Source organism: Panthera tigris, chromosome D1, assembly GCF_018350195.1.
Source record: "Panthera tigris isolate Pti1 chromosome D1, P.tigris_Pti1_mat1.1, whole genome shotgun sequence".
NCBI lineage: Eukaryota > Metazoa > Chordata > Mammalia > Carnivora > Felidae > Panthera > Panthera tigris.
This window is the reverse complement of record NC_056669.1, coordinates 48,157,455-48,183,531: the sequence shown is the minus strand read 5'-3', so window position 1 is coordinate 48,183,531 and position 26,077 is coordinate 48,157,455. Positions and strand designations below refer to the sequence as shown.

Below are 26,077 nucleotides of genomic sequence, written 5' to 3'. Positions count from 1 at the left end.
TTTCTTTAAACAATTGTGACCATATTGTACATATTGTTTTGGAACCTGCTTTTTAAATATAGACTGACCATTGGTCCATATTATAGATGTACTTCCACAACATGACTTTGTTTTCTATACAGCATTGTGTTGTATAGTGGTAACATAATGCTTTAACCAATCTTACTAAAACATGTTCAGTTTGCGTCTAATCTTTTTCTACTATAAATAATGTTGCAGTAAAACTTTTTTTTCTATTTTTGTGCACAACATTGATGATTTATTCAGGATAAATCATGCAAGTGGAATTGTTGGACCAAACTGTAATATTCATATAGTTTCATTACATTATATAATATTATATTAACATAACATTCATTACAGTGGATCTCTGCAGCACTTCTCTTAAATGGTGTAAAAATATTTATGAAATATTTTAAATACCTAGTATTTAAATATCTTATTTGGCTACTATTTTTTAACCAAGAGATTAGTTAATTTCTGCTGAAATGATGCAGATTAAAATAAAAATGCCAAAGAACATTAGATTGGATCCCTTACATATTCTCTGTACTATTTAATTAGCATGTTAGTCATAGAATGCCTTACAATATTGCATTTGTTTTCTTTTTGCCTTATGTTGTCATATAAATTCAATGTGCCAATTAATTCTTTTTTTTTTTTTAAATTTAAATCCAAGTTAGTTAACATGTAGTGTAATAACGATTTCGGGAATAGAATTTAGTGATTCATCATTTACATATAACACTCAGTGCTCATCCCAACAAGGGTTGTCCTTAATGCCCCTTCCCCATTTAGCCAATCCCTCCAACCAACACCCCTCCAGCAACTTTCAGTTTGTTCTCTATATTTAAGAGTCTTTTCTGGTTTATCTCCCTCTCTGTTTTTATATTATTTTCACTTCCCTTCCCTTGTTTCATCTGTTTTGTATCTTAAATTCCACATATGAGTAAAATCATATGACATTTGTCTTTCTCTGACTGGTTATATCACTTAGCCTCTAGTTCTATCCACGTTGTTGTAAATTCTATATGCCAATAAATTCTGGATGGTGTAGCCCATCAGGGACCCCAGGACTGGAGGAAACTGAACTTGATTGATGTGTATAAATACTGACCATGAATTCTCCATTAAGCTATAAGCTTTTTCACTGGTTCCTATAGTTCTCTTCTAGACAAATGACATTCTCTTAAATCCTTTTGTATTTCTACTTGTCTAGCCCTTTTTCATCCATTGGTCAAATGCATACCTATAATATGTCAGTCATGGTTCTACACATTAGAGATGTAGTAATGAATATTAAGAATGAAAATCCTAATCATAGCACTTATATACTCTGTATTAAACATGAGGCACTATTCCAAATTATTTACACGTATGAATACAATCAAACCTCACAACAACCTGTGCGGTAGCTATTATAATTTCTTTTCATTTTACAGATTAAAAAAGCATGTATCCAAGAGGTTAAGAAACTTGGGCCAAAGCCATTGATCTAATGACCAATTAGATCATGGTAGATAGTGGTAGAAGCAGATTAAAAGCCAAGCAGTTTGGATCCAGAGGCCAGGCTTTTAACAACTCATCGCTATTACTCTCTCAGATAGATAAGGTCCCCAGCTACCTAGAATCTCATATTCTAGTAAGACACAGTTCAAACTTCAAGCATGTTTACTGAGAATGACTTTGCATGTAGACTCTTAGACCACCAGAGAAGTCTTTACGCCAGAAGGTAGAAGTTGAGCAAAGAGTGGAGGTGAGAAGTGGGGATAATAGTGGTTTACAATAGTGGGATTTTAGACTCACTATTTGGTGACTATAAAGAGTTGGAACATTTACACAGATTTTAGTCATGGAACAGGTGGTATGATCCTGGCAACAGAACACAGTGGTTAAGAGCATATGCATCTGAGTCATGCAGACCAGGATCTGAGTCCTGGTCCTGGCTTTTACTGGCTGTGTGACTTTGGACAAGTTACTTAACCTTCTTAGCCTTAGTTTTTGACATCTATAAAATAGGTATGATCATAACTGTTGCCTCAAAGGGTTATTTATTTAAATGTATTGACCTATGTAAAATGGTAGGAACATTAAAATGCTTATTAATGTTAGCTATTATTTCTATTACTATTACTATTGTCATCATACATCTCCCTTCTCAGGAAACAGGAACTCTTGGTTGAAATTTTTGCTGAGCATTTTCCTGTAAACATCTGTGAGCTGATGAGTTTAATTAGGGGACTGTTGATGAGGCCTCTGTGTGGTCTTTTTAAAAATTCAGAATAGTACAGGATCTGGACCAAAAAGTGCTCTTTTGTGCTGAAGTCTTCAAAATGTTTTTCATGAAAGTGGGTTTATTTGGGTTAATTATGTGTGTGCATTATCCTATGAACTCTCAAGATAAAGGGCCTACAGCTGGAGCTGATTGTACTCAGAGAAGGGACATTATACTGATTGGCTAGTTGCTCCTGTCATTGTTTTTTATTGTCTTTTTTCTTTTGCATCAAGTATCTGCTTATAATGGTGAACACTGAACAACTGGCCTGATTTCAGAAAAAAAAATATGTGCATTTGAATGCAGTGTTTCTGTGGGTACACTAGACAGAAAGGGACATGTGTACAGCCTGGCTGTATGTATGCAACAGGACAAGGACTGAGACCAAGCAGAGAGGCTGGAGGTGAGAGGACTCACTTCCTCTAAAAGAAAAGGGAGGACTCAATATGAGCACGATGCAGAGAAAAAGGAGGGCAAACTAGCTAAAGCTAAAGAAAGAGGTGACAAAAAACTTGCAAGAGAGGGGCGCCTGGGTGGCTTGGTCGGTTGAGTGTCCGACTTCGGCTCAGGTCATGATCTCACAGTCTGTGAGTTCGAGCCCCGCGTCGGGCTCTGTGCTGACAGCTCAGAGTCTGGAGCCTGTTTCAGATTCTGTGTCTCCCTCTCTCTGTGACCCTCCCCCGTTCATGCTCTGTCTCTCTCTGTCTCAAAAATAAATAAAAACGTTTAAAAAAAAAAAAAACTTGCAAGAGAGCATGGCCAGTGTTGCAGGAATCAAACATAGGTATGTGATGGTACAAAGGGAGGAGGTGTGGGGCAGGAGAGGGGTCACAAAGAGGAATGGGCAATGTACAGACGGTAAGATGCTGACTTTTCCATATTTATTCAGGAATACCAGCATGTTGTTCCTAGGAGGAAGTAAGAGGTGGATCCACACATTATCATAAACAAAGTACAAGGAAATGTGGGAACTCTAGAAACACTGTAAAAAAAAATCACAAACTCCAAAGTTCACTTTTGAAAAAGGGAACAAAATTGCTGGTCATTAGATAAGAGAGACATCACAAGAAGCAATGAATAATGGATTGAATTGTTGAATCACTATATTGTATATCTGAAACCAATGCTGTATGTTAACTATACTGGAATTAAAATAAAAACAACTTAATAAAATTAAAAAGATAAAAACTAAATTTAAAAAGGAGACTAATCTAATGTGCTAATGTCAACAATATGAAAATAAATATGCATAAAGACTAAATTCTCTGTAGTACATTGCAATTCACTGCTATAATAAAATTTATTTTAAAAATAGTACTATGAATAAATAGGAAACAATAATAGCTATCTTTGGAAAATATTTTCTTATTTTTTCATCTTTTCAGTAAGATCATGCATTAGTTTTGGTTAGAATCAAATTAACTCTATACTTATTTATTTATTTATTCATGTTTTTATTTTATTTTTGAGAAATAGACAGAGTGTGAGTAGGGGAGGGGCAGAGAGAGAGAAGGCTCCAGGCTCCAAGCTGCCAGCACAGAGCCTGATGTGGGGCTCAAACTCATTAACCGCGAGATGATGCCCTGAGCTGAAGTTGAACTCTTAACCTACTGAGCCACCCAGGCGCCCCAAATTAACTCTATATTTTCAGTGAACAACAAAAAAAGCTTCAAATAAGAACAGAAACAAAGTGCAGTGGTTTCATTATGAAGCACACATAACAAGATCTCATGAGTGTTAAAACAAATTGGAATAGAAAAGAAGGAAGTTGGTTTCTCATGCCCAGTGAATTGAAATGACTTAATTTAAGAATAGCCATATTTTAAACCTAGAGGTTTCTAGAAATGAAGGTAATTTGGCATAATAAGAGTGAATTTTAAATGTAGCATAACATCTAGTTTTAATCCCTAGATTCATGAATTTTGGTCAGTTAACACATTTATTGAGCCTTCATTTTCTTATATGCAAAATGGGGATAATACTAATTCATTTGTTGATTTACTTGCATTTGGAGAAAGAAGGGATACTATGATTGGGAAAATACACTGTGTAAAATAAAGCAGTATACAATCATCAAACATCACAATCATACACAGTGCTTTTGCTAACCCTGCTGCTGAAAATAGTTCCTTCGTGTTCAGGGCTCCTTGTGTGAAAATCATCACCCCCTACCTTCTACAACACTTACTTTTGCAATGCCTCTTCCCTGCTTAAGACTAATCTTCTCAAGGGCAATGATTAGCTTGTTCTTCTTCTTCTTATTATTTGTTACACAATGTGACAGCAGTTTCAGGTGTACAACATAGTGATTCAACAGGTTTCTACACTATGCTTTGCTCACCACAAGTGTAGCTACCATCTGTCACCATGCAACACACTTACTGCAACACAATTACAGTATCATTGACTATATTCTCTATGGTATACCTTTTATTCCCCTAACTTATTCACTCCATAATGGAAGCCTGTATCTCCCACTTTCCTTCACAGATTTTGCTTATCCCCCATCTCTCTAATTAGAGTGTTTTTGTCTTTGTACTCCCCAACTGATGCACTATAAATAATGGGCACTTAATAAATGTTGAAACAATTAGCTAAGTTAAAAATAACAATGTGGTATTCGAAAGGAAGAGCTATCACAATTGCCTATTTTATAGGAAGAATGAAGCATTCATATTAAGTTTTATTTATTTATTTTTGAAGGAGGCTCTATGCCTAGCATGGATCCCAAGTCAGGACCTGCACCAACAACCCTGAGGTCAAGACCCGAGCTGAGAACAAGAGTCAGACACTTAACTGACCCCAGGCACCCCAAGTTTCTATTTTACATTTGTGTTGAGTCAGAGAGGAAAGGTTAAGAAAAGAAGGTCATTCAACAAACAGCACATATTTATGGGCCACTCACTCTGTGGCAGGTATGAGACATAAGGATGAAAGCCGGTACAGAATGTGAACACTGGGTCACATCACATTATAAGGGACACAAGCTCCAGCAGTGTTAATTTCTTCCTCCTCCATAATTGTTGATGCATTTCTTAACTTTTTATTCCATATATAGACAGAACAAGCAACAATGATGTTTTGACTGACTCTAGCTTCCTCTACAGCAGTAGTCACCAAAATGAACAGTATGATATGAACCCCAAGGCAACCCACTGGATACATGAAGAAGTATCTGAACTTCTATTAATATTTATCACACTGATTTTCATCTTTCTATTTTTATGTACATTTTAAAAATGTGCATCATGTATTAGCAGTGTGATATATGTGTGCAATTTAAAGTAGAGAAATATACATATATTAGAGGCAACTTTTTGTGTTTTACTGATGGAATGTGCTATTAAAATAATTTTAAAACTATTGCTCTGTAGTAGGTACCAATATATGTTACCTAGAGAGCAAATTCTATAAACAGTTATTAAACAAATATAAGCAAAATAAATAAAAAATAATATAATGGCTTTAATACTTAAGTAAAATAGGTCACTACATTTGCAGTGAATTGTTACTTTATTACATTTGAGAAAAGTTAGAACACAGTCCAAGAAATAATTCTCCAGATTGTTTCTCCTGGTGTTTCAGAAAGTACCCTAACTGCAGAGGACAAAATTTGAAGTGTGAACTATTTCTAAATGCCTTTTAGTCCATTGTTGGAAAATTCTAAATGATGCTGTACCTACCAGCTTGACAGAATGAGGGTTACCACCAAAGTCACCCTCGGGAGAAGCACTGGAACAGCAGCAGAGCAGGCTAGAATGTGAAGAGGATGAAGGAAGGACTGTGGTTCTTAACCTGGCTACACCCTGGAATCCCTGGGAAAACTTAAAAAAAAAAAAATGAAGTACAGCACCTACTTCGGAGATTCTGATTTGATTATGCAGGGTTGATTGAGGCCTGGGCCTCCATAGTGATCTTAGCATGAGATTCAAATATGAAAGCAAGATTAAAAACCAGAAGGGCTGACTAAACTTGTGGAAGGAATGTGGCTTTGGGACATTGAAATCTAGGTCTGAATCTGATTTCCAAATTTATTAGTTATGTCATATTGGGAATCCCTTTGTCATTTCTGAGCTCTAACTTTCTCTTCTGGAAAATAAGAATAACAGAAATGACTGCCCTATCCATCTCTTAGGTGTTAGAGGGAGGGCTGTGTGGGTGCTGCAGGTGAAAGGCTCTTTCATGTGCCAGTGGCAGGAAAGAGTGAGCGCTCCAATCTTGAGTTCTGCTCAGGTAATGATCCTAGGATCACGGGATTAAGCCCTACCTCAGACTCTGAACTGAGCATGGACCCTGCTTGGGATTCTCTCTCTCTCTCTCTCTCTCTCTCTCTCTCTCTCTCTCTCTCTCTCTCTCTCTCTTTGTCTCCCTTTGCCCATTTCCCCCATTAGTGATCTCTCTCTCTAAAAAAATAAATAAATAAAAATTCTACATATTTGCATTGTCTTCGAGATGATTTTCTTATTAATATTTGGGTGAAACTAGGCGATTTTGTGAATCATCAAAAAGAATAATGTAAATCGTTCAGAAAATTGTATTGTTTCCCCTCACATTCTCTAAATTCACTCAATGTCCTCAAATAGGATATTAATTTTGAAATAAGAATACGATCTGCTCACACACAGCACATCCAGAGGATATTCTATTGAACACTACTAGTTCTAAGTGTTCCATGAACTTCACTTTAAAATAGGTTGGAATAGTGTTCAAGTTAAGTTAGTTCCTTGACTATAGGACTTCACCAACCTTTCAGTGTACTTAAGTTCATTGAGAATATGTAAAAGAGGTGAGATAAAGGTTGTAGAATTCCCCAAACTTATGTGACCACTGATCCTTTTTGTGGGACACGGTAATGAGATCAATATTTAAAAGACATTAGGAAACACTGATCCAAGGCACTGTTGCCATGGTATAGAGGCCAAAACAGAAGAGCAAAGATGTACATGACTTGTCCAAGGTCAATTGGGTCAGTTAATTCTAGCTGCCTGGGACTTGAATTCAGTTATCCTGTCTCTGAGTCCACTGTCTTTCCACTTGACTTCAGTGCCTCTGTTACCTTCTCCTTGTCTACAGCTTCCCTTTAAGGAAAGAAAACATAGACTTATTTTCTGCAAATAAAGTAGAAGTTCTCTGACAACTTTTTTTCTTTGTATGTCAAGCAAAGGTTATGGAAACAAGTGACTAAGACTATACATAAAGTTTCAATCACTGTGTGATGAGGGTTTTGACAATTAACAGCTCACGTTATACCTGTAAAGAAGAGTCAGATGACCCTGGATTTGAAGTTTCTGGTATCGTGTAGAAAAACAATGAAGATGATCACATTTCTGTAATAAATGTGGCCCTATGCATCATATTGATAGAGCTTAATAAAAACCAGTGTGCATAAATATGTGAATGAATTTAAAAATTATCAATACTGTCAATCTCTGACCATCCGTTCCAAGAAATCAAGGCCAACAGCTAATCTACTTAGTCTACAATTACAACACTAAACTACAGGTACAATCCGCAAAAATCAGATGTCATTGTCATTTGACAAAATAAAAAACAAAATCTAGTGAATGATAATAAGGGCCAAGCAGCAAGGGAATTTAAAAAATATATTATTTTGATAAAGGGAACATATACTATTCTGGGTGTCCCATGAAACATCAGAGGCCTGACATTAAAAAAAGTCATTTTACTTGGGTACTTGGGTGCTTGGGTGGCTCAGTCCGTTAAGCATGTGGCTTTGCTCAGGTCATGATCTCACAGTTTGTGAGTTTGGCCCCCCTTCAGGTGAGCTTGAGCCCCACTTTGGGTGAGCCCCACTTCTCTTTCTCCCCCTCTTCTCTCTGTCTCTTCCTCACTTGCACTCAAAAAATAAAAAGTCATCTTACTTGAAACACTAAAAGTCTTATTGCAAAGGTGATAAGCAGGGTAATTTTTTCTTTATAGTAGAATAAATGTAAAGGTCAGATGTGACAGGGGCGCCTGGGTGGCTCAGGAGACCAACTTTGGCTCAGGTCATGATCTTGCGATTCCTGGGTTCAAACCCCATGTCAAGCTCTGGGCTGATAGCTCAGAGCCTGAAGCCTCCTTCTGGTTCTGTGTCTCCCTCTCTTTCTGCCCCTCCCCCGCTTACACTCTGTCTCTCTCACAAAAATAAATGAACATTAAGAAAATAATTAAAAACAAAGGTCAGATGCTACAATATTGTCTGTGGTTTTCAAAGTGGGGCGATAACATTCTGAGGAATTAAAAGTTTTGTAAAAGGGTATTTATTGAAGATAAATGGATATGTGGTAAAATTTAGTGCAAGAGTGAGAGAAACATAAAATTTAGTGCAAGAGTGAGAGAAACTGTGTAAAGCATCTTAAAAGACTGAGTGGGGGAGAAGTGGCAAGACCTAACTTTTCAAACAAATGCAGAAGAGGAATTCGTCTTTACCTTTCTGTCTCCAAGGGACAGAGCTATGAATAAAACAAGAAATGCACAGAGAAATGTATTTTGATACAATTTTAAGAAAAGAAAATCTAATGATGGCTGGTATTTAATGGATAGCTTCCAAAAAGCATTAAGTTCTCAACTCTTCATCTGTTCTAGCAGAGGTGAGGGACTACTTCGCATCTCCATTTTGTAGCTTCTGATGTACCAAATGAGTTGGAATAAGATAACATCTAAGACAAACACTTTTCAATTCTGACATATATGAAGTACTTAAGGGGAAAAAAAGTACCCACCATTGATGGTATGAGGAAATTCATGGAATTTCACTTTAGACCAGTTTGCTTACAGAACTATGAATGAATAACATACGGGGGAAGTTTTCCTAAGAGGCGAGAGGAGGGAGTGGTGCAAATTGCTTTACAAAGAATATCTTTTAGAGAAAAATATACAGAGTGTGGTACAGCTGGTAAATCATGGAATCCAAATTATTTGCACCTCCTTTGGGGGAGGAGAGTGGAAAAGGACAAAGGTAATGATGATACGAATGTAGATAATAAAGAGAAAAGGTGGTGGAAAGGATTGACAGAAGGAGAGCATTAATAAATATTTTTGGGTTGAAGCCAGATAATTGGTCCTTTGGGAGCACTTCTGGGATTTTTTTTATTCTTTTCCTCAGCATTATTTTTCTTTCAGAATATTATAAAATGAATCATTTTCTTTCATTTCTAGATTCCGTTTTGCAGTTGCCTTGGAAGTACTAATTATGTTTTCCTTACATAAGAGAGGAGAGGCCTATTATTGTTGAAAGTTCATTTTTGTAAAAAAATATGCTTTAAAACTCAAAATAGTTAAAGATTATGTCTCAGCTTTTTTTGAAATCATTACATGTACGACGAATATCAAGAAAATGGTAATGGAAAAATAGCATGGTGCCTGGAAAATCCTTTATCAGAATTATTTAGACTTTGAGGGTTTTTTTGTTTTTTAAGAATTTTAAAGTAAAGCTAGACATTTAAACAGAACTTGAGGAAATCAGCACATAGCATCTAGCATGATATTATCATAGCAGCAGCTGAAGAAATACCAAAAGAGTTGTCTACAACCAAACTCTTACAGAATAATGAGTCTAAGGTCAAGTGTGTCATTAATGAGTCATTAATTTAGAATGAAACGGTTCTCTCCATTTCTCAAAGTTAGTGCTGTATAAAAGATGGATATCGTGGCTTATTTTATTCATGAGTCAATAAACAATAAAGTTCATATTCTTGAGAGAAGTTGTTAGGTCTTATACCTTGAAAATACTTTTCTGGTTCAGAAGATATAACATCATAAAAAATAACTTTTACATTAAAGGCAAAAACAAAAACAAGAATAAAACAAAACAAAACAAAAAAAAAAACAACTAACAACCAGCAAACCAAAAAATGCAGAATGTCTCAAGAATAAAAATAGTAGTTCTACTGTACAGCATAGTGGCTACTGCTAAACAATAATGTATTCCATACTTAAAATTTACCAAGAGGGTAGATCTTACATTAATTGTTCTCACCACATACAAGCACAAAAGAATAATAGTAGGAGTGAAAAAAAGCTTTGAGAAATGGTGAATACAATATGGCCTTGATAATGATGATGGTTTCTTGGGTATATAATTAACACCCAAATTCATGGACCTGTATACAGTAAGTATGTAAAGCTTTTTATATGTCAACCATACAACAACAGCAACAAAAAGGTTTAAAAAAAAGAAAATGATAGCGACCAGGTGGTAAAGAAGCCAAAACTCCTAGTTGCAACTTTGAAGTCATTAATGCCACATTTTTCGCCCATCCACTTTGCCCATACATTTTCTCCTTCCTATGTTCCTTCCTATGTAGTGGTTATTGCCTGGGACGTGGTAAAGTATTCAACATATTACTTGTTAAATAAAGGAATTAATGAATGACTGAATGAAAGATAAAAAAAGGAAGGAAAGAATTGACTGACAAATTCTAGAAAACAAATCACAGCCCATGCTTGGTGGTGACAAGCCAGAGTGCCTGGATTTGAAATCCAGTTCTGTCCATTGTTAACTATATGACCATGGACAAGTTAATAAACATCTCCATACCTCAGTTCCTTTTTGTTTATATAGAATAGGTTGCTGTGATAAACATATATTATAAAAAATGACTTTTAAGGACATGGAACATGCCAAATAAATACTAGTTATCAAGATTATTATAAAGGTCTTATTCAGAAAATTCAACACCAAGGTCACTGACAACTATGAAACTAGACAAATGGGGCTAAAGACAAGCTGTCTAAAGCCCAGGGAAGTGGGCATAATGCACTGTGAGGTTCAACCTCCAAAACTTGCACATCACAGAAACCGCAGTTCTGTCAAGAATATAGGTTGATCTTTTCCAAATGTGTGTTGGAGATAACGGCTCCTTGCAGAGATTAGAGGCTATGTTTTACAAGGGCAGACATATGACTAGAAATGAGTATACTTATCTTACTTGAGAGCTCTCTTCTATTAATTTTCTGTATTTGATGATTATCTTGTAGATTTTGTATAAAACAGTAAATGGAGATAAAGAAGTTTTATTAAGTGCAATCCCAAATTTTTACTGCTTATATGCTGCCTTAATTTTGCTTTAATTTATCATATAACTCCATGACTTAGAAAGGGCAGCCATGTGTTAGTGTCAGTCATTGCTCAAGGCTCCTGAAGCATGTAGACAGCTGGCAAATAAAATAGCTGTAAAAATTCTGTCTGAGGGGAGAGGAGGAAGGGATCCATTTACACATGTGACAGAAGTCATATATTTTAACTTTATTTTTTATTTTTTAAAATTTACATCCAAATTAGTATATAGTGAAGCAATGATTTCAGGAGTAGATTCCTTAATGCCCCTTACCCATTTAGTCCATCCCCCCTCCCACAACCCCTCCAGCAACCCTCAGTTTGTTTTCCATATTTATGAGTTTCTTTTGTTTTGTCCCCTCCCTATTTTTATATTATTTTTGTTTCCCTTCCCTTATGTTCATCTGTTTTGTCTCTTAAAGTCCTCATATGAGACACAGAAATCATATAATGAATTGTGGGAAATCGGGGACTGTATATACTGTCTACACTGTTGAATAAGGGACCACAGGGAGACACTGAAATGTACCTATCAATAAACCAGATAGTGGAGTCCTCTTTGTTATGTAAAGCCCACCTCTCCAGCAGTTTGAATATAACACTCTCTGGCTAATGGGTTACATTGGAAAAAACAAAACAAAACAAAACATAATCTCTGTGTCTTGCTGTATCTACAAAAACTAGTGAAAATTCAGATTTGTTTTTAAAATGTCAATAAAGCAGATACAATTGAAATTTCCCACCACAAAATCTGCTCTCCCTTCTGTCCTATTTCTGCCAGCAATCACTGTTATGAATTAAATGTGGCCGTTCTCCCGAATTCATATGTTGAAGTTCTAACCCCCAATATAACTATACTTGGAGATAGAGTCTTTAGACAGTAATTAAGGTTATTAATTAAATGAGGTAAGGGTGTAGTCCTAATCCGATAGGACTGGGGGCCTCGTAAGAAGAGAAAGAGAGATCTCTCTCTCAGCGTAAGCACAGAGAAAGGCCATCTGAGGATGCAACAAGAAGATGGTTGTCTGCAAGCAGGAAGAGAGATCTCACCAGGACCTGAATGGGTCAGAACCTTGACCTTGAACTTCCCAGCTTCCAGAACTCTGAGTAAAATAAATTTTTCATTGTGGAAGTCACCTTGTCTATGGTATTTTGTTATGACAGCCTGAACTAACACAGTCACACATTGGGAAACAAGAGCTTTATAAATACACACATAGTTTTGCATGAGTCACACTTACCATTAGCAGTCTATCTCCCACTTGCAACCTTCCATCTTTCTGTGCAGCTCCCCCATCTATAATTTTGGTTACATAAATGCTGTTGTCTCCGGGAATGTGTTGGTTCCCCACACCTCCTGCAATACTGAAGCCTAAACCTATGGGAAAGAAACGGAAAAAACAAAAGCATTTTTTTTTTAAGAAAATACAATTAGCCATATTAAAACAGTCTAAAAAAATTAATCCTCAGTTTACTACAACAGTAATAAATGATAGTAAGGATTCTACTTCAATTGATTTTGTTCTTTAAATATTTGAAAGTTTATTGATTAATGCTAAGGAGGCAAAGCTTTTGTAGTCAAGCCCACGTGGTCATTAGTTTTGTTCTATTCCAAGACTGTACACCTAACTGTTGTTGCCTAGACAATTAGCTCATAATGGGTGACTGGCCAGAATAGGGATCAGGCAAAAGGATGTGGAAGAATCCTAGGTGAGCTGGGCAAAGCCCAAGTACAGCCCTGTACTGTTGAGTTTATGAGCTCTTTGTTGTTGTTGTTACTCTAGCAAAGAGAACAGAAGTATTGCCAATCATCTGGGTAGAGACCTAGATACTCTTGATATTTCAAGATTAAAAGCACAGCTATTAGAAAATTCCACAAATTCTGAGACAAGAGCCACAAGGAAGATACATTAGATATTTATGTAATAATTTCAGAGAGAAGGTAAGGCAAAAAGAAATGAGATGCTTGTCTTTTGTATTTTCTTCTGCGTCCACCCTGTCATACTTTCATACTTCCTGGCACTTATTAACTGATAGTAAGACTTGTAACGCACAAGAAATTAATCATTCCTGTACAAAGTCTAAAGAAGCAAAAATAGATCATATAGTGTGACTCTATTATTTTTATAACAAATTACAGAATATCAGATCATTTTAAACATGGCTGTTTCCAATTTTGAGAGATAAATGTATACTGTAGTATAGCTGACAAAACTTTTATTTATATTAAACTATGGAATGATAAAAATAGAGTTATTTTAAAAATCTTTATGGAGCCATTTTCAAAGAATGACTGATAGACTTTTTAAAGTGTAAAAATAAAAAAATCCTTTTCAGAATATGATTGACTACAATTCAGTGCAATACTTGTAGCACATTTATTCATTACATTTCAAATTATAATAATTACCAGCAAATTACTCATAAAGATATAAATCAAAGGATTTGTTACTAAAGGCATAGGAAATTTCTGTAACTTACTTGGCTTAAGAAATTTTTTTTTAACAAAACATCCACCTAGCTATCTTGTTTAAAAAAAAAAAAACATACCCATTTTACAATAAAATAATCATGAAATTTTTTGGCACTTTATATGACAACAATGAAACTACTTAAATAAACTCCATTTCCACTACACTTTTATTGAATAAATGTTGAATAGGGTTCTTAATGGCAAAAATGATTAGATATAGAGAAATAATGGCATAGTAAATTATAAAGTAACACCTCTGAAATTACATTTGAAATGAAATAATTTTTTGTTAAATTAACTATAATAGTTGTTGAAATAAATGGAAAATGGATTTAAATTGATAGGGCAATTAAAATAATTATTACCTAATTTCCTACTTAAAGTGGGTAATTATTCTTTATTGATGCTTTGACATCTCATAGATCTATAAATATATTTACCTCAGATTTAAAGAATTTGTTTTTGAGCAAAAGATGACCAAGCAAGTAAAATGCTCCCAATTAGCTTTTCCTATGAAATTTAAAATACATTTCACCTTATATTTTCAAAACGGTTATTTTACATTTATATATTATTATAGATGAATTAAAAAATAAATTTATAAAAGTTTTATATCTGCATGCTAGGATCAATCTACTGCATTTGTAATTGTACAGAAGTCATTTCAAACTGTCAAGAAAAGGTTGAGATATATTTGGGGACTCTGATTTACATCCACTATAATAATAGTAAATGCCACAGGCTGACTGAGTTACAGAAGAGCTAAGGAAACAAATTACCACCATAAATAAGGTTAAGTCCAACAAAGGGAGTAACTATGCAGTTGACATGTGAAGCTGAAGATTGTACCAAGGCAATAAAATCACTATACTGTAGACATAAACATATCAGCTAAAAAGGAAATATTTTATCCCTTGAAATTAGGTTTAAATACTTCTTTTTAACTGGTGACTCTGCTCAAGGTGAAACAAGCTATTTTTATTAAGAACAAGAAAATGTTTCTGAGGGTACAGAATTGGAAATTTTCCTTGATTTCTCTGACTTTGATGGAACATGGATACATTGAAAAGTAATCAGCATTTAATCAACACTCAGCCATATACTTGATATTTAATTCAACATAAGTAAATATGTAGCTTATGTATACAACCAGAACACAACTTTATTTACTGGTGGGGGTATCCATCTGTGTTATAAGATTGAACCTGTCCCCATTCATTCAACAAACATCTCCTGAGTACCTGCTATGAGTTGTATAAGCAATTTCTATCAAGTGTAGTCAATATAATGTAAAGGAAGGGATTGACCAAAACACTATAGAGATAGACATCCATATGAGTGAGTGTGGTTGAACCTGGCTGAAGCAATATTCTAAGCCTAGATGGTACCAATGATTTTTGGAGGAATGCTTGATGAAGACAAATATGGGCTAAAACACTGAGCAATCCAAACTTATCAGTTCGGAGGCACTGGGTGTTTCTTGCATATACAGTGTTAAAGCAGGGTCAGATGCCTATGTTACAGGACCATTCTATTCCCTCATTAGGTAATATTCTCTTCCTTTATTCCAGTCTAGACACACTTGTAGCCTTGATACCTCTCCAACACGGTGGACATACTCCTACCTTACAGCATTTGCTTTAGCTGTTTCCTCTGCCTGGAATATACTTCCTTCAGGGTTTTGTTCAAATCTTGATTTCTCTAGGATCCTGAACCTCACTTCCTATTTAATACTGTCTTCTAACCATATACCCCACTTTTTTATACTGATCTACTTTTCATTTTTCCTTAGCACTTATCACCTTGTAACATATGTCACCCATGTAGTTTATTTTTTTTATTGTCAGTCTCCTTGATGAAAATATAAAATTCATAAAAACAGGGATTTTTGTCATTTTATTTTATGCAATAGAACAAGGCCAGTTATATAGTGACCTAATAATTATGTATTAAAGGAATGAATGAGGGGCGCTTGGATGGCTCAGTCGGTTAAGCGTCCTTCTTCAGCTCTGGTCATGTTCTCGTGGTTTGTGAGTTCGAGCCTCATGTAGGGCTCAGTGCTGACAGCTCAGAGCCTGGAGCCTGCTTCGGATTCTGTGTCTTTCTCTTTCTCTGTGCCTCCCCTGCTTGTGCTCTGTCTTTCTCAAAAATAAATAAACATTAGAAAAAATTTAAAAAAATAAAAAAGGAATGAATAATGAACAATGAATAAACATATTAATATAAGACGAGGAAGAAAGCCTCCCCTAAGAGATGAAGCTTGTGGCCTTAATGAACAAGGAACAGCTAAAAAAGTGGACACTGTTGGTTGGAGTGGATAATTGTATGAGGCACTACATGCCTCAGGTGAACTCTGATCTCTGTCCCGAGTCTGCACAGAGTTTATGCCAACCACTGAGCAGGCAATGGGGCAACAGCAGACCCAGCTTCACATCCTGATTCCTTCATCAACTGACTATATAAATTGGAGCCACAATGGTCTCGTCTGTGATGAAGGAGTAAGTATATCCATGTTCCATAGTAGTTAGCACATAAAAGATGCTTGATAAATAAAAATTCTCTGCTCTCAATAAGCTCTCAGGTTGTCTTGAGAAAAAGATATTTAAACACCTTGACATGATTTAACTGGCTAGAACGAGTTCTATAATGGCACTAGTGTTATGTGAGCCCAGAGGAGAACATGACTTACTTAGAGGAAGAGAAGAATCAACAAGAGGTTTAGGAATTGGGCTGAGCTTTGAAGGTTAATTTAAAACCAATAACAGAGAACACACCTTTCAAACCAACACATCCTCTGGATTCCCGGCTGACAAAAGGACTAACAAGTCAGCTGCCCTAACTTACATTACACAATGCTCATAAAATCCTGGCTTTCCGGGGCTGGAAATTGAGACAGAAACGCCTGGCAAACACTCAACATATGTACTTAAAATAAGCCAGAAAGGTTTCTAACAAGATAAATACAGTGAGGATTATGAAGATGTAAGTAAAGAGCATTACAAATAGCAAAAACATTGATTTTACAGAGGTGACCAATTTATAGAATTGATCATCATTTTGGAAATTAGCATCCATTTTGAAGAAATGGCCCTGGACCATCAGGTAATGACAAACTAATCATTTATAAAACAGTGAAAACAGTTGGTAGGTCTCACCAAAAACACTGACCTTGACATAATCTACTGTGGAATGTTTGGCTATTAAGAATAGTACTAAACATGCCTATGCATGTGCCAGTAATAAACAAAGCTGACACAGAAATATATAAATATTAAAATCACAAAGGGAAGTAAAATTAGTGGATGTTTCTGAATGCGAGTAAAGAAAACAAACAGGTGAAACTTAAACACCTAATTCCCGAGGCAATTAAAAACCGATGTGTTTGACAAACGCGTGATGTGCAAACAGAAATCCGGGATTACACCTATCGTCTACAGCTGGGTTCCTCTTTCCATATTTCTTGCATATCCCCACCAAAGTGAAACTCCTCAGGTTAAGAAAGCAGGAAAAGACCTCTCTGACCTCAGCCGTAGCAATTTCTTACTTGACACATCCCCAAAGGCAAGGGAATTAAAAGCAAAATTGAACTACTGGGACCTTATGAAGATAAAAAGTTTCTGCACAGCAAAGGAAACAACCAACAAAACTAAAAGGCAACCAACGGAATGGGAAAAGATATTTGCAAATGACATATCAGACAAAGGGCTAGTATCCAAAGTCTATAAAGAGCTCACCAAACTCCACACCCAAAAAACAAATAACCCAGTGAAGAAATGGGCAGAAAACATGAATAGACACTTCTCTGAAGAAGACATCCAGACGGCCAACAGGCACATGAAAAGATGCTCAACGTCGCTCCTCATCAGGGAAATACAAATCAAAACCACACTCAGATATCACCTCACGCCAGTCAGAGTGACCAAAATGAACAAATCAGGAGACTATAGATGCTGGAGAGGATGTGGAGAAACGGCAACCCTCTTGCACTGTTGGTGGGAATGCAAATTGGTGCAGCCACTCTGGAAAACAGTGTGGAGGTTCCTCAAAAAATTAAAAATAGACCTACCCTATGGCCCAGCAACAGCACTGCTAGGAATTTACCCAAGGGATACAGGAGTACTGATGCATAGGGGCACTTGTACCCCAATGTTTATAGCAGCACTCTCAACAATAGCCAAATTATGGAAAGAGCCTAAATGTCCATCAACTGATGAATGGATAAAGAAACTGTGGTTTATATACACAATGGAGTACTACGTGGCAATGAGAAAGAATGAAATATGGCCCTTTGTAGCAACGTGGATGGAACTGGAGAGTGTGATGCTAAGTGAAATAAGCCATACAGAGAAAGACAGATACCATATGGTTTCACTCTTAGGTGGATCCTGAGAAACTTAACAGAAACCCATGGGAGAGGGAAAGGAAAAAAAAAAAGAGGTTAGAGTGGAAGAGAGCCAAAGCATAAGGGACTCTTAAAAACTGAGGACAAACTGAGGGTTGACGGGGGGTGGGAGGGAGGGTAGGGTGGGTGATGGGTATTGAGGAGGGCACCTTTTGGGATGAGCACTGGGTGTTGTATGGAAACCAATTTGACAACAAACTTCATATATCAAAAAAAAAAAAAAAAAACTCCTCAGGTTAGCATAGGACATTCAGGCATAGGAAAAGGAATGTCTGAATCTTGTTAAAACCTTTAATTTAAACTTGTTCCACACAAAACCTTTTCTTCATGCTATAAAGTAGAGCAAGAGGAGGAACAGATCATGGTTCACCCTTTTCCGTTGTTGCCTGCCTACACTGGAGAGCAGGTGTTAATGAGGGGTGGGGAACTGAAAGCAAAATTCTTGGCAGCAGAGACTGATGCATTGTGCTTGAGAAGCTCAGAATAAAAACTCAAATGTTTCAAAGAGTTGTACCATTACAGTGTTCCAAGATATTCATTGTGGGCGTAAAGAATTAATCCCCATGATGTCTTATAACCATTCAATAACTTGGTTCAACTTCATTTTATCTGACTTTACCAGGAGAATACTCTTGGGGCTTCTCCAAACAACTAAATATTATTAAGCAGTCTGTTTCTTCAGAGTTTATCTAAGATCTGCTAGGTAAGGTGTTTACTGCTTTACAGAAAACATTCTGTACATTCTGACTACATGTTTTTAGTAAAGGAAACAGAATCCTTCCTGAACCCTGGCTTAGAAAAGACCTGTTTTAGAAAACACCCACCCATGAAGTCATTTTAGCTTCGAAATGTGCAAGCATTTCAGTTAAAAAACAACACACAAAACTTTACCTGTGAATCTGGTCCACACAGATAACAGACTATTTGACATCTCTTCCCCTCCAGAAAGATAACTTTGCTTAGATAAATACCAAAAATGCACATTTCATTTTAATTTGAAAGACTAATTAATCTCACTGGGCACTGTTGGCATGGTTAATTAAAAGCCAAAGCTTTGTTTACTCACTTTCTGGATTCTCCCTGTGTCCAAAAGACAAAATTTAGGGTTGAATGAAGTGGTTCTGTTTAAAATTCCATGGCACTGGCTAAGCATGCTCAATTCTGCTTAAAGAATCTCTCACAGATCACCCAAGTAACTTAACAGAGTCAATTTTCCAAACTTTTTCTCTATGTACCTCAAAATTCCCACTCATTCTTTTAGCACATCACTTTGACTATTTTATTGTGAAAAGTCCCGTGTTTTATTGTTTTTCTCATTCATTTTTTTTCTAAACCTAAACCTTCCCTTCTACTCTGGAACTTTACTCATTATTTCTCCCCCCAGCACCCAATATTAAACTTTTTACCGTGATGTTTTTCTTCTTTGGCTTTGACCCTGCCTCTGTCCTAGCCTGAGAACATCTAACCTTGAACTTCCCCCAGCCTCCTCACTGTTAAGCACTGAAGCTTTTACACGGTTACCTACAGTTAATGTTAACCTTAAAAACAAATCTGCCAGTTATTTTACCAGCAAAAAATGAGTTTATGTGGAAATAGAAGAGAAATGCAATTCAGAACAAACAAGCTATAGCAAAACCATAGGCAAGTCTGGAGAACAAAGGAGAGAAGCACTCTTTTGTAGAGGAAAGGAGAAATTTGGAAGGGCTGTTATAAACAAAAAGCTTATTGGAGTAAACTGGGAGTATAGTGACTTTTCATTGGCTGAGTTGAGAGTCTCTCAGTGATTGGGCTGTTGCCAGGGGAAAAGGAAAAGCTTTATTCCTTCTGCTGGGATACAAAAATAGCAGCTAAAGTCCAAAGGCCTTGCAAGCTATATCTTTCCTTTTGGGTCTGCAATTGACCACAAGCGTTAGGCATGAGAGCTCCCCCTTCTGGCCTCTCGACTCTATTTTAGTGGTTTTTCTAATTTTCACCTTGCTGTTTTCTTCTTCTTTTTTCTTAAATATTTATTTTTACTTTTGAGAGAAAGAGAGAGGGGGAGAGAGAGAGAGAGGGAGAGGGAGAGAGAGAGAGAGAGAAACAGAGTGTGAGCAGGGGATGGGAAGAGATTGGGGAGATACAGAATCCAAAGCAGGCTCCAGGTTCTTAGCTGTTAGCACAGAGTTGGGCTCAGGACTTGAACCCACAAACCTTGAGATCATGACCTGAGCTGAAGTCGGATGCTTAACTGACTAAGCCACCCAGACGTGCCAGCACCACATTACTGTTTTCTTATCAGAAACATTCTTCTCAATCTTTATCCATCTTGCTCAATACATCACAACTGACTCAAGTGGCATCTGCTGAGTTGAACTATGTCTCATCAAAAAATATGTTACGGTCCTAGGTAACTGGTGACTTTGAATGTGACTTTATTTGGAAACAGGGTCTTTGCAGATGTAATCAATTTACGATGAGTTTATGCTGACTATACTTTCTTAGTAAGAAGATGAAAATTTAGACACAGAAACAGACACACAGGAAACAGTGCAAGTGATGACAAAGGCAGAGGTTGTGGTGATGTATCTATAAACTTAAAAGTGCCAAGGACTGCAAGTGATCACTGAAAAAGAGACATGGAACAAACTCTCTCAGGGCTCTCCAGAGGAATAAATCTTGCTGATACCTTGATCTCAGATCTAGGCTCCAGAATGTTGAGAAGATAACTTTCTGTTGCTTCAAGTCACCCAGTTTGTGGTAATTTGTTACAGTAGTCCCAGTAAACTAAGACAGCATCTAATCTTTATGGTCTGAGTGGTTGTGCATATCTATCTCCTTTCTTTCCAATGGAAATCTTACTTATTATTTATTTTTATTTTTTGTTTTAGTGTCATTCTCTCCTGTGAAGATGACTGAGGTAACTACGAACCAGTTCCAGCAGGCAAAGAGCCCAGCCAGTAATACAGAATTTTCTTCCAAAAGGCCAGAAAAATTTTGATGGGCCTTTGCTCTTTCTGCATTACATAAAACATTACCTATTGCTTTTTCATTCCTATACTCACAACATGAGATTGCCCTGTTTCTTCTCTATTTCTCTTACTACTTCTCTCCTCATTTTATTTATCTTCATTTTATTGCTGTAAAACAGTGATTCTCAGAATGTGATCCTCATACCAGTGGCATTAGCATCATGTAGGAGCTTGTTGGATTTGCAAAATTGAGGGCCCATGCCAGATATCCTGAATCAGAAACCTCAGGGATGCATGCTAAATTTAATGACCATCACTCTAAAATAATATTCTCCAAAGTATATTCCACAAAATCTCATTCTCTCTATACTCTCTTTCTTGTCTCATTTACCATGGCTAGGTGTCCAAACTTCCTGTACCTCCAACACTCTTTCAGGCTTGATTTCTCGCCTTAAACTCCTAAGCTTGAAAGAATGCACTCATAACTTCCCTTCAAAACTGACCTCCTTTCCTGTCTTCTGTGTTTTCCAATTAAATTAATATTTCAGATTGAACTGGAAGCTGTTTAATGTTTGACATCACACTTATTCACCAGTAGATCCCAGAGACTATTATAATATCTGGCAGACAGTTACTGGGCAATATTTATTGTAATAAAGTATAATACAGTAGTTATTATGTTTTGTCAGAAGCCTCAGTGAATATTATATTTATATAATATAATATGCATACTCTTTCTCACTATTCCTTATTTCCTGCTACTAAGCTTCCCCCAGGCAAGCTGACCTTGCTGTAGTGTTTTGATTTAGCTTGTGTTGTTACCCTTGTTCTCCGCATTTGAAATACCTTCACCAACTTAATTTTCAAGAACACTCAGGTCTTTGCCAACTCAAACTCACAAGGGTCTTCATTTCTAAGTTGAACTTCAGTAGAACCAATGATATATATCAGCCTTTTCACTTCTATTTCAATAGAATGAGTTAACCAATTCAACAAACATTTATTGATGACTAGCCTAAACAATGTGATTATATCAGTGAATCAGAGATCTATGGTTCTTTCTAGAGGAGGGTAGGACAAGAAATGAGAAAAACCAAACCACCTCAGTGTGGTAAATGTTGGTAGGAGAGGAACAGGGGCTACGGGCACACAGAGGTGGGTTGCCTATCTTGAGTGTCAGAGAAGGCTGACTGGAGGTCCTAATATCCAATCTGAGACCTGGAAGATGAAAGTGACCCAGGATAAAAAGGAGGAATTGGGGAGAGAACATCCTGCAGAGGGAAAAATGCATTAAAAGACCCACAGTTTGAGAAAATGAAAATAATTCAGGGGAAAGCAACAAATAGTCTTTAGCAAAATACTAGCTCCAAGAGAAGAAACTAACTTTTGTACTCACCAATGTACACTTAGTCCCTGGACTGAACCTAAGAAATAGTTTGGGATAAATGAATGACTGGGGACAGGAAGACACTTTCTCCACTGAATTAGGAGGGAAGACAAAAGGATGACACAGATAAAGGTTAGATAATAGGTTTAATGTCAGGACACTAAAGGAGCTCTCATCTTCAATTTACTCTGATAACAAGAAATTATGCTTGTTTGAAATTAAGCCAAGAATGAGGGAATTAGTGAGGTTAGAGATTTGAAGAAAGTGCAGAAGTTTGAAAGAGCTATTATAGAAAATAGAAGGGATAATTGATTAGAGAAATTCAGAAAAATTGCAAGAAATTGTTGATTGTCTAATTAATGACTACGAATTAATGATTGCACTATTCTGATATGTATTTTTTTTTCCTTTAGCAATTGTCTGGGTATAAGCATAGAAAGTGTAAGTAGTTAGATTAAGTAACTTTATAAAATAATCTTTTTGTGCTTTGATTTTCTCCAACTAAATTATATGATCCTAGAAAGCAGGAGTTGCATAAAATAGACCATATTTAGCATGGCACTCGCATATAGTAATTTCTCAATAAATAGTTTAATGATTGAATTCTTAAAAGACCAAATGACCATATGACATAGGTATTATTTTAAATTTAAAGCATATCACATTAACAGAGATGTGTACACTTCAGCTGAGTACTTTACTCAATAAAAAAAATGCACCAAAATAACTCATAGTGAATATTTTTAATGTGCCAATAACTATGTTGAATGCCTAAGAATTAATGGAGAGTACATCAGTGTCTATTTTGTTTAAAGGAACAATAGAAAAATATAAAAATATTTACTCTGTTAACTCCAAGAATGATCAACATAACTTGCTTTCATCCTTATAAATGAAATACTAGTTCCAATCATAGTTGACTGCTCATGGGGCCATATAACAGAATGTAATTAGATGCTTTCTTACTGTTTTACAGTCTGTTTTATTGTACTTGAAATGGAATATCTTCCATGCTTTCAGCATTGAAATATAACCTAAGTGATAGACACTGCCTCTACCTATCAACTGCATCTGTCTGTGTGGTTTTCCCAGGTCAATTCTAGCTGCCAGTGCAAACCAAGGTCATTAACATTCACCTCTGAATAAAAGCCATCAAAGTAAACGATGATTTAAAAGATGTAAAAATTATCTCACATGTTGAAGATTGATGGGAATGTCCTAGCTGGCAGGGTTGTTGCTGGGGAAAGCAGACTGGAAAACATGAAGGGTTAATTGAATAGGTCTCTGCAAAGTCTTTCCTAATCCCCACCCTTTTAAATTTAAAGTAATCTCTCTCCATGACCACATAGAATGCTATCTTCTAATGACACATCATTTTCTACATTTAATTATAGTTATTTAAAGGAAGTTTTGATATTTAGAACAGGTAATAGCTGGTGTAGTATGGACACTAACTAACCAGAAAAGGTACCTGCCATAAACAATTGCTATGGTATGTACCATCTAACTGCCAGCTGTGCCGTAAAAAAATTTCATCCCCCCCTCTATGCTGACAGTTATCATTTTGAAGGTAGAGGGAATAATAATGCTTTTATCTATGTTCTCCAGGCATGTTATAAATGAAGTAGATATTTCAAAATTAATTTTTAAAATCAATTAATGAATTAAAGATCACTGAATACTTTTTTCATGAGCATGCCTTAATTGTGCAGGGAAAGGGTTCAGGTTAGTAAAATAAAGTGGTAGGTTATTTCATTCATTCACTAAAAACACTCAGTTCTACTCGCTATTAGTTTTCTAGGGCTGCCAGAACAAAGTGCCACAAACTGGAATCCGTAACAGAAATTTTTCGTCTGAGAATTCTGAAGATCAGAAGTGCAGATCAAGGCATCAGCAGGGGCAATTCCTTCTGAGGACTGTGGAGGAAAATCTGCTTCCTGTCTCTCTCCTAGTTTATGGTGGATTGCTGGCCATCTTTGGAATTCCTTGGGTTATAGGAATATGCCCCCCCCCCCAAATTCTGCCTTCATCTTCACATGATGTCCCCTGTGTGTGTGTGATCCTGTGTCCAACTTTCCTCTTTTTATAAGGATACCAGTCGTATCAGATTAGGGCCCACCATAATGACCTCATTCTAACTTGATCATCAGCAAAAACCCTATTTTCAATTAAGAATATATATACACAGGTACTATGATTTAAGAATTCAAAATATTTTGAGAGGACTCAATTCAATACATGACATCAGCACTGGGAAAGATAAACATGAAGAGGACACAGTTCCTGTCCTCAAGGAGCTCATAAACCAGTGCTTCAGAGGAATGGCAGACAGTAAGGTCAGGGAAAAGTTTTTGGAGACAGTGATAGTGGAGCTGAGTCCTGTTAAATGGCTAGAAGAAGAGAGACAGGGAGAGCAATTCCAAGCAGTAAGAGGAATTCTAGGCACTGAGAGGAATTCTAAGCAGAACTTCTAGAAAAGTATACACAGCCTTGATCATTACAGTCAAAGGAGCCAAGCCAATGGGTTATGAGGAGATAATAAGAAGAGAAGCTAAGTGAAATAGAGGCTCATAAGGTTCCAGAGGTGCTGTGTTAAGAAGTCTGGAAACAGGGCGCCTGGGTGGCTCAGTTGTTTAAGCGTCCGACTTCAGCTCAGGTCACGATCTCGCGATCTGCGAGTTCGAGCCCCGCGTCGGGCACTGGGCTGATGGCTCAGAGCCTGGAGCCTGCTTCCGATTCTGTGTCTCCCTCTCTCTCTGCCCCTCCCCCGTTCATGCTGTGTCTCTCTCTGTCTCAAAAATAAATAAACGTTAAAAAAAAATTAAAAAAAAAAAAAGAAGTCTGGACACTGTATTAGGGGCAATGGAAAGCCTTTGAAGAGTTTTAAGGAGGGGAACGACATGACCAGGTTTGATCTCTTAATTGTCCTCATTAGTGGTGGCTGTTGTTTGAAAATACATTAAATTGTAATCTGTGTGGTCAAGACGATGTTCTATTTTTTATAATAAAGCATAATTTACTTCTTTCTCACGTTTTGGTGTTTTGTTCTTCACTATATTCAGTTATCACTCATTAAAACACATTTTGGAGAAACTTTTTTTTCTCAATCCTATGTTCATGATCTAGTTTGAAACATATTAGCTTTTTCTGGTCCCCCCTCCCTGTTCCTTCTTTGTCACAGCCTATTCATAAAACTAAACTTTGAAATTTAAAAATATAACATCCACAGGCAGTTGTAATCTGTTAAGAATCTAAACTGTTAACCCTAAATTCAGAAATTCATTTATCAGCATATTGTAATTCATCAGTTTCAAATGGGCATTTTCAGCAGATATCTGGTCTCAGTGTTTCATTTGATTATCCTTATGGGTCTCTTTGCAAAGGAGATAATTGGAAAATCTAGATTCAGCTTGGGTCCTATGAAAGAGTGAGAATTACGTAATTGAAATAATTACACAAGTACCTCTTTTTGCAAGGACATTTTACTCACCATCAAACAATGACGAACTTACTATCGGACAGATTTATAAA

The 26,077-nt window shown here is 36.4% G+C and overlaps 1 protein-coding gene and 1 long non-coding RNA gene across 3 annotated transcripts in view; one reads left to right on the top strand and one right to left on the bottom strand.

Moving 5' to 3' along the window:
* Positions 1-26,077, bottom strand: part of LOC102972156 (disks large homolog 2) — a 768,935-nt gene that overhangs the window by 473,418 nt on the left and 269,440 nt on the right. For both annotated transcript variants that reach the window (XM_007078972.3, XM_042959513.1), the window contains exon 6: positions 12,578-12,714. In XM_007078972.3, the coding sequence (XP_007079034.1) occupies positions 12,578-12,714 (137 nt within the window). The remainder of the gene's footprint in view (positions 1-12,577; positions 12,715-26,077) is intronic.
* On the top strand, positions 13,040-21,254 carry LOC122231454. The gene is made up of 2 exons (XR_006208705.1): positions 13,040-13,278; positions 21,079-21,254. It is a non-coding gene; the product is annotated as an uncharacterized LOC122231454 (long non-coding RNA).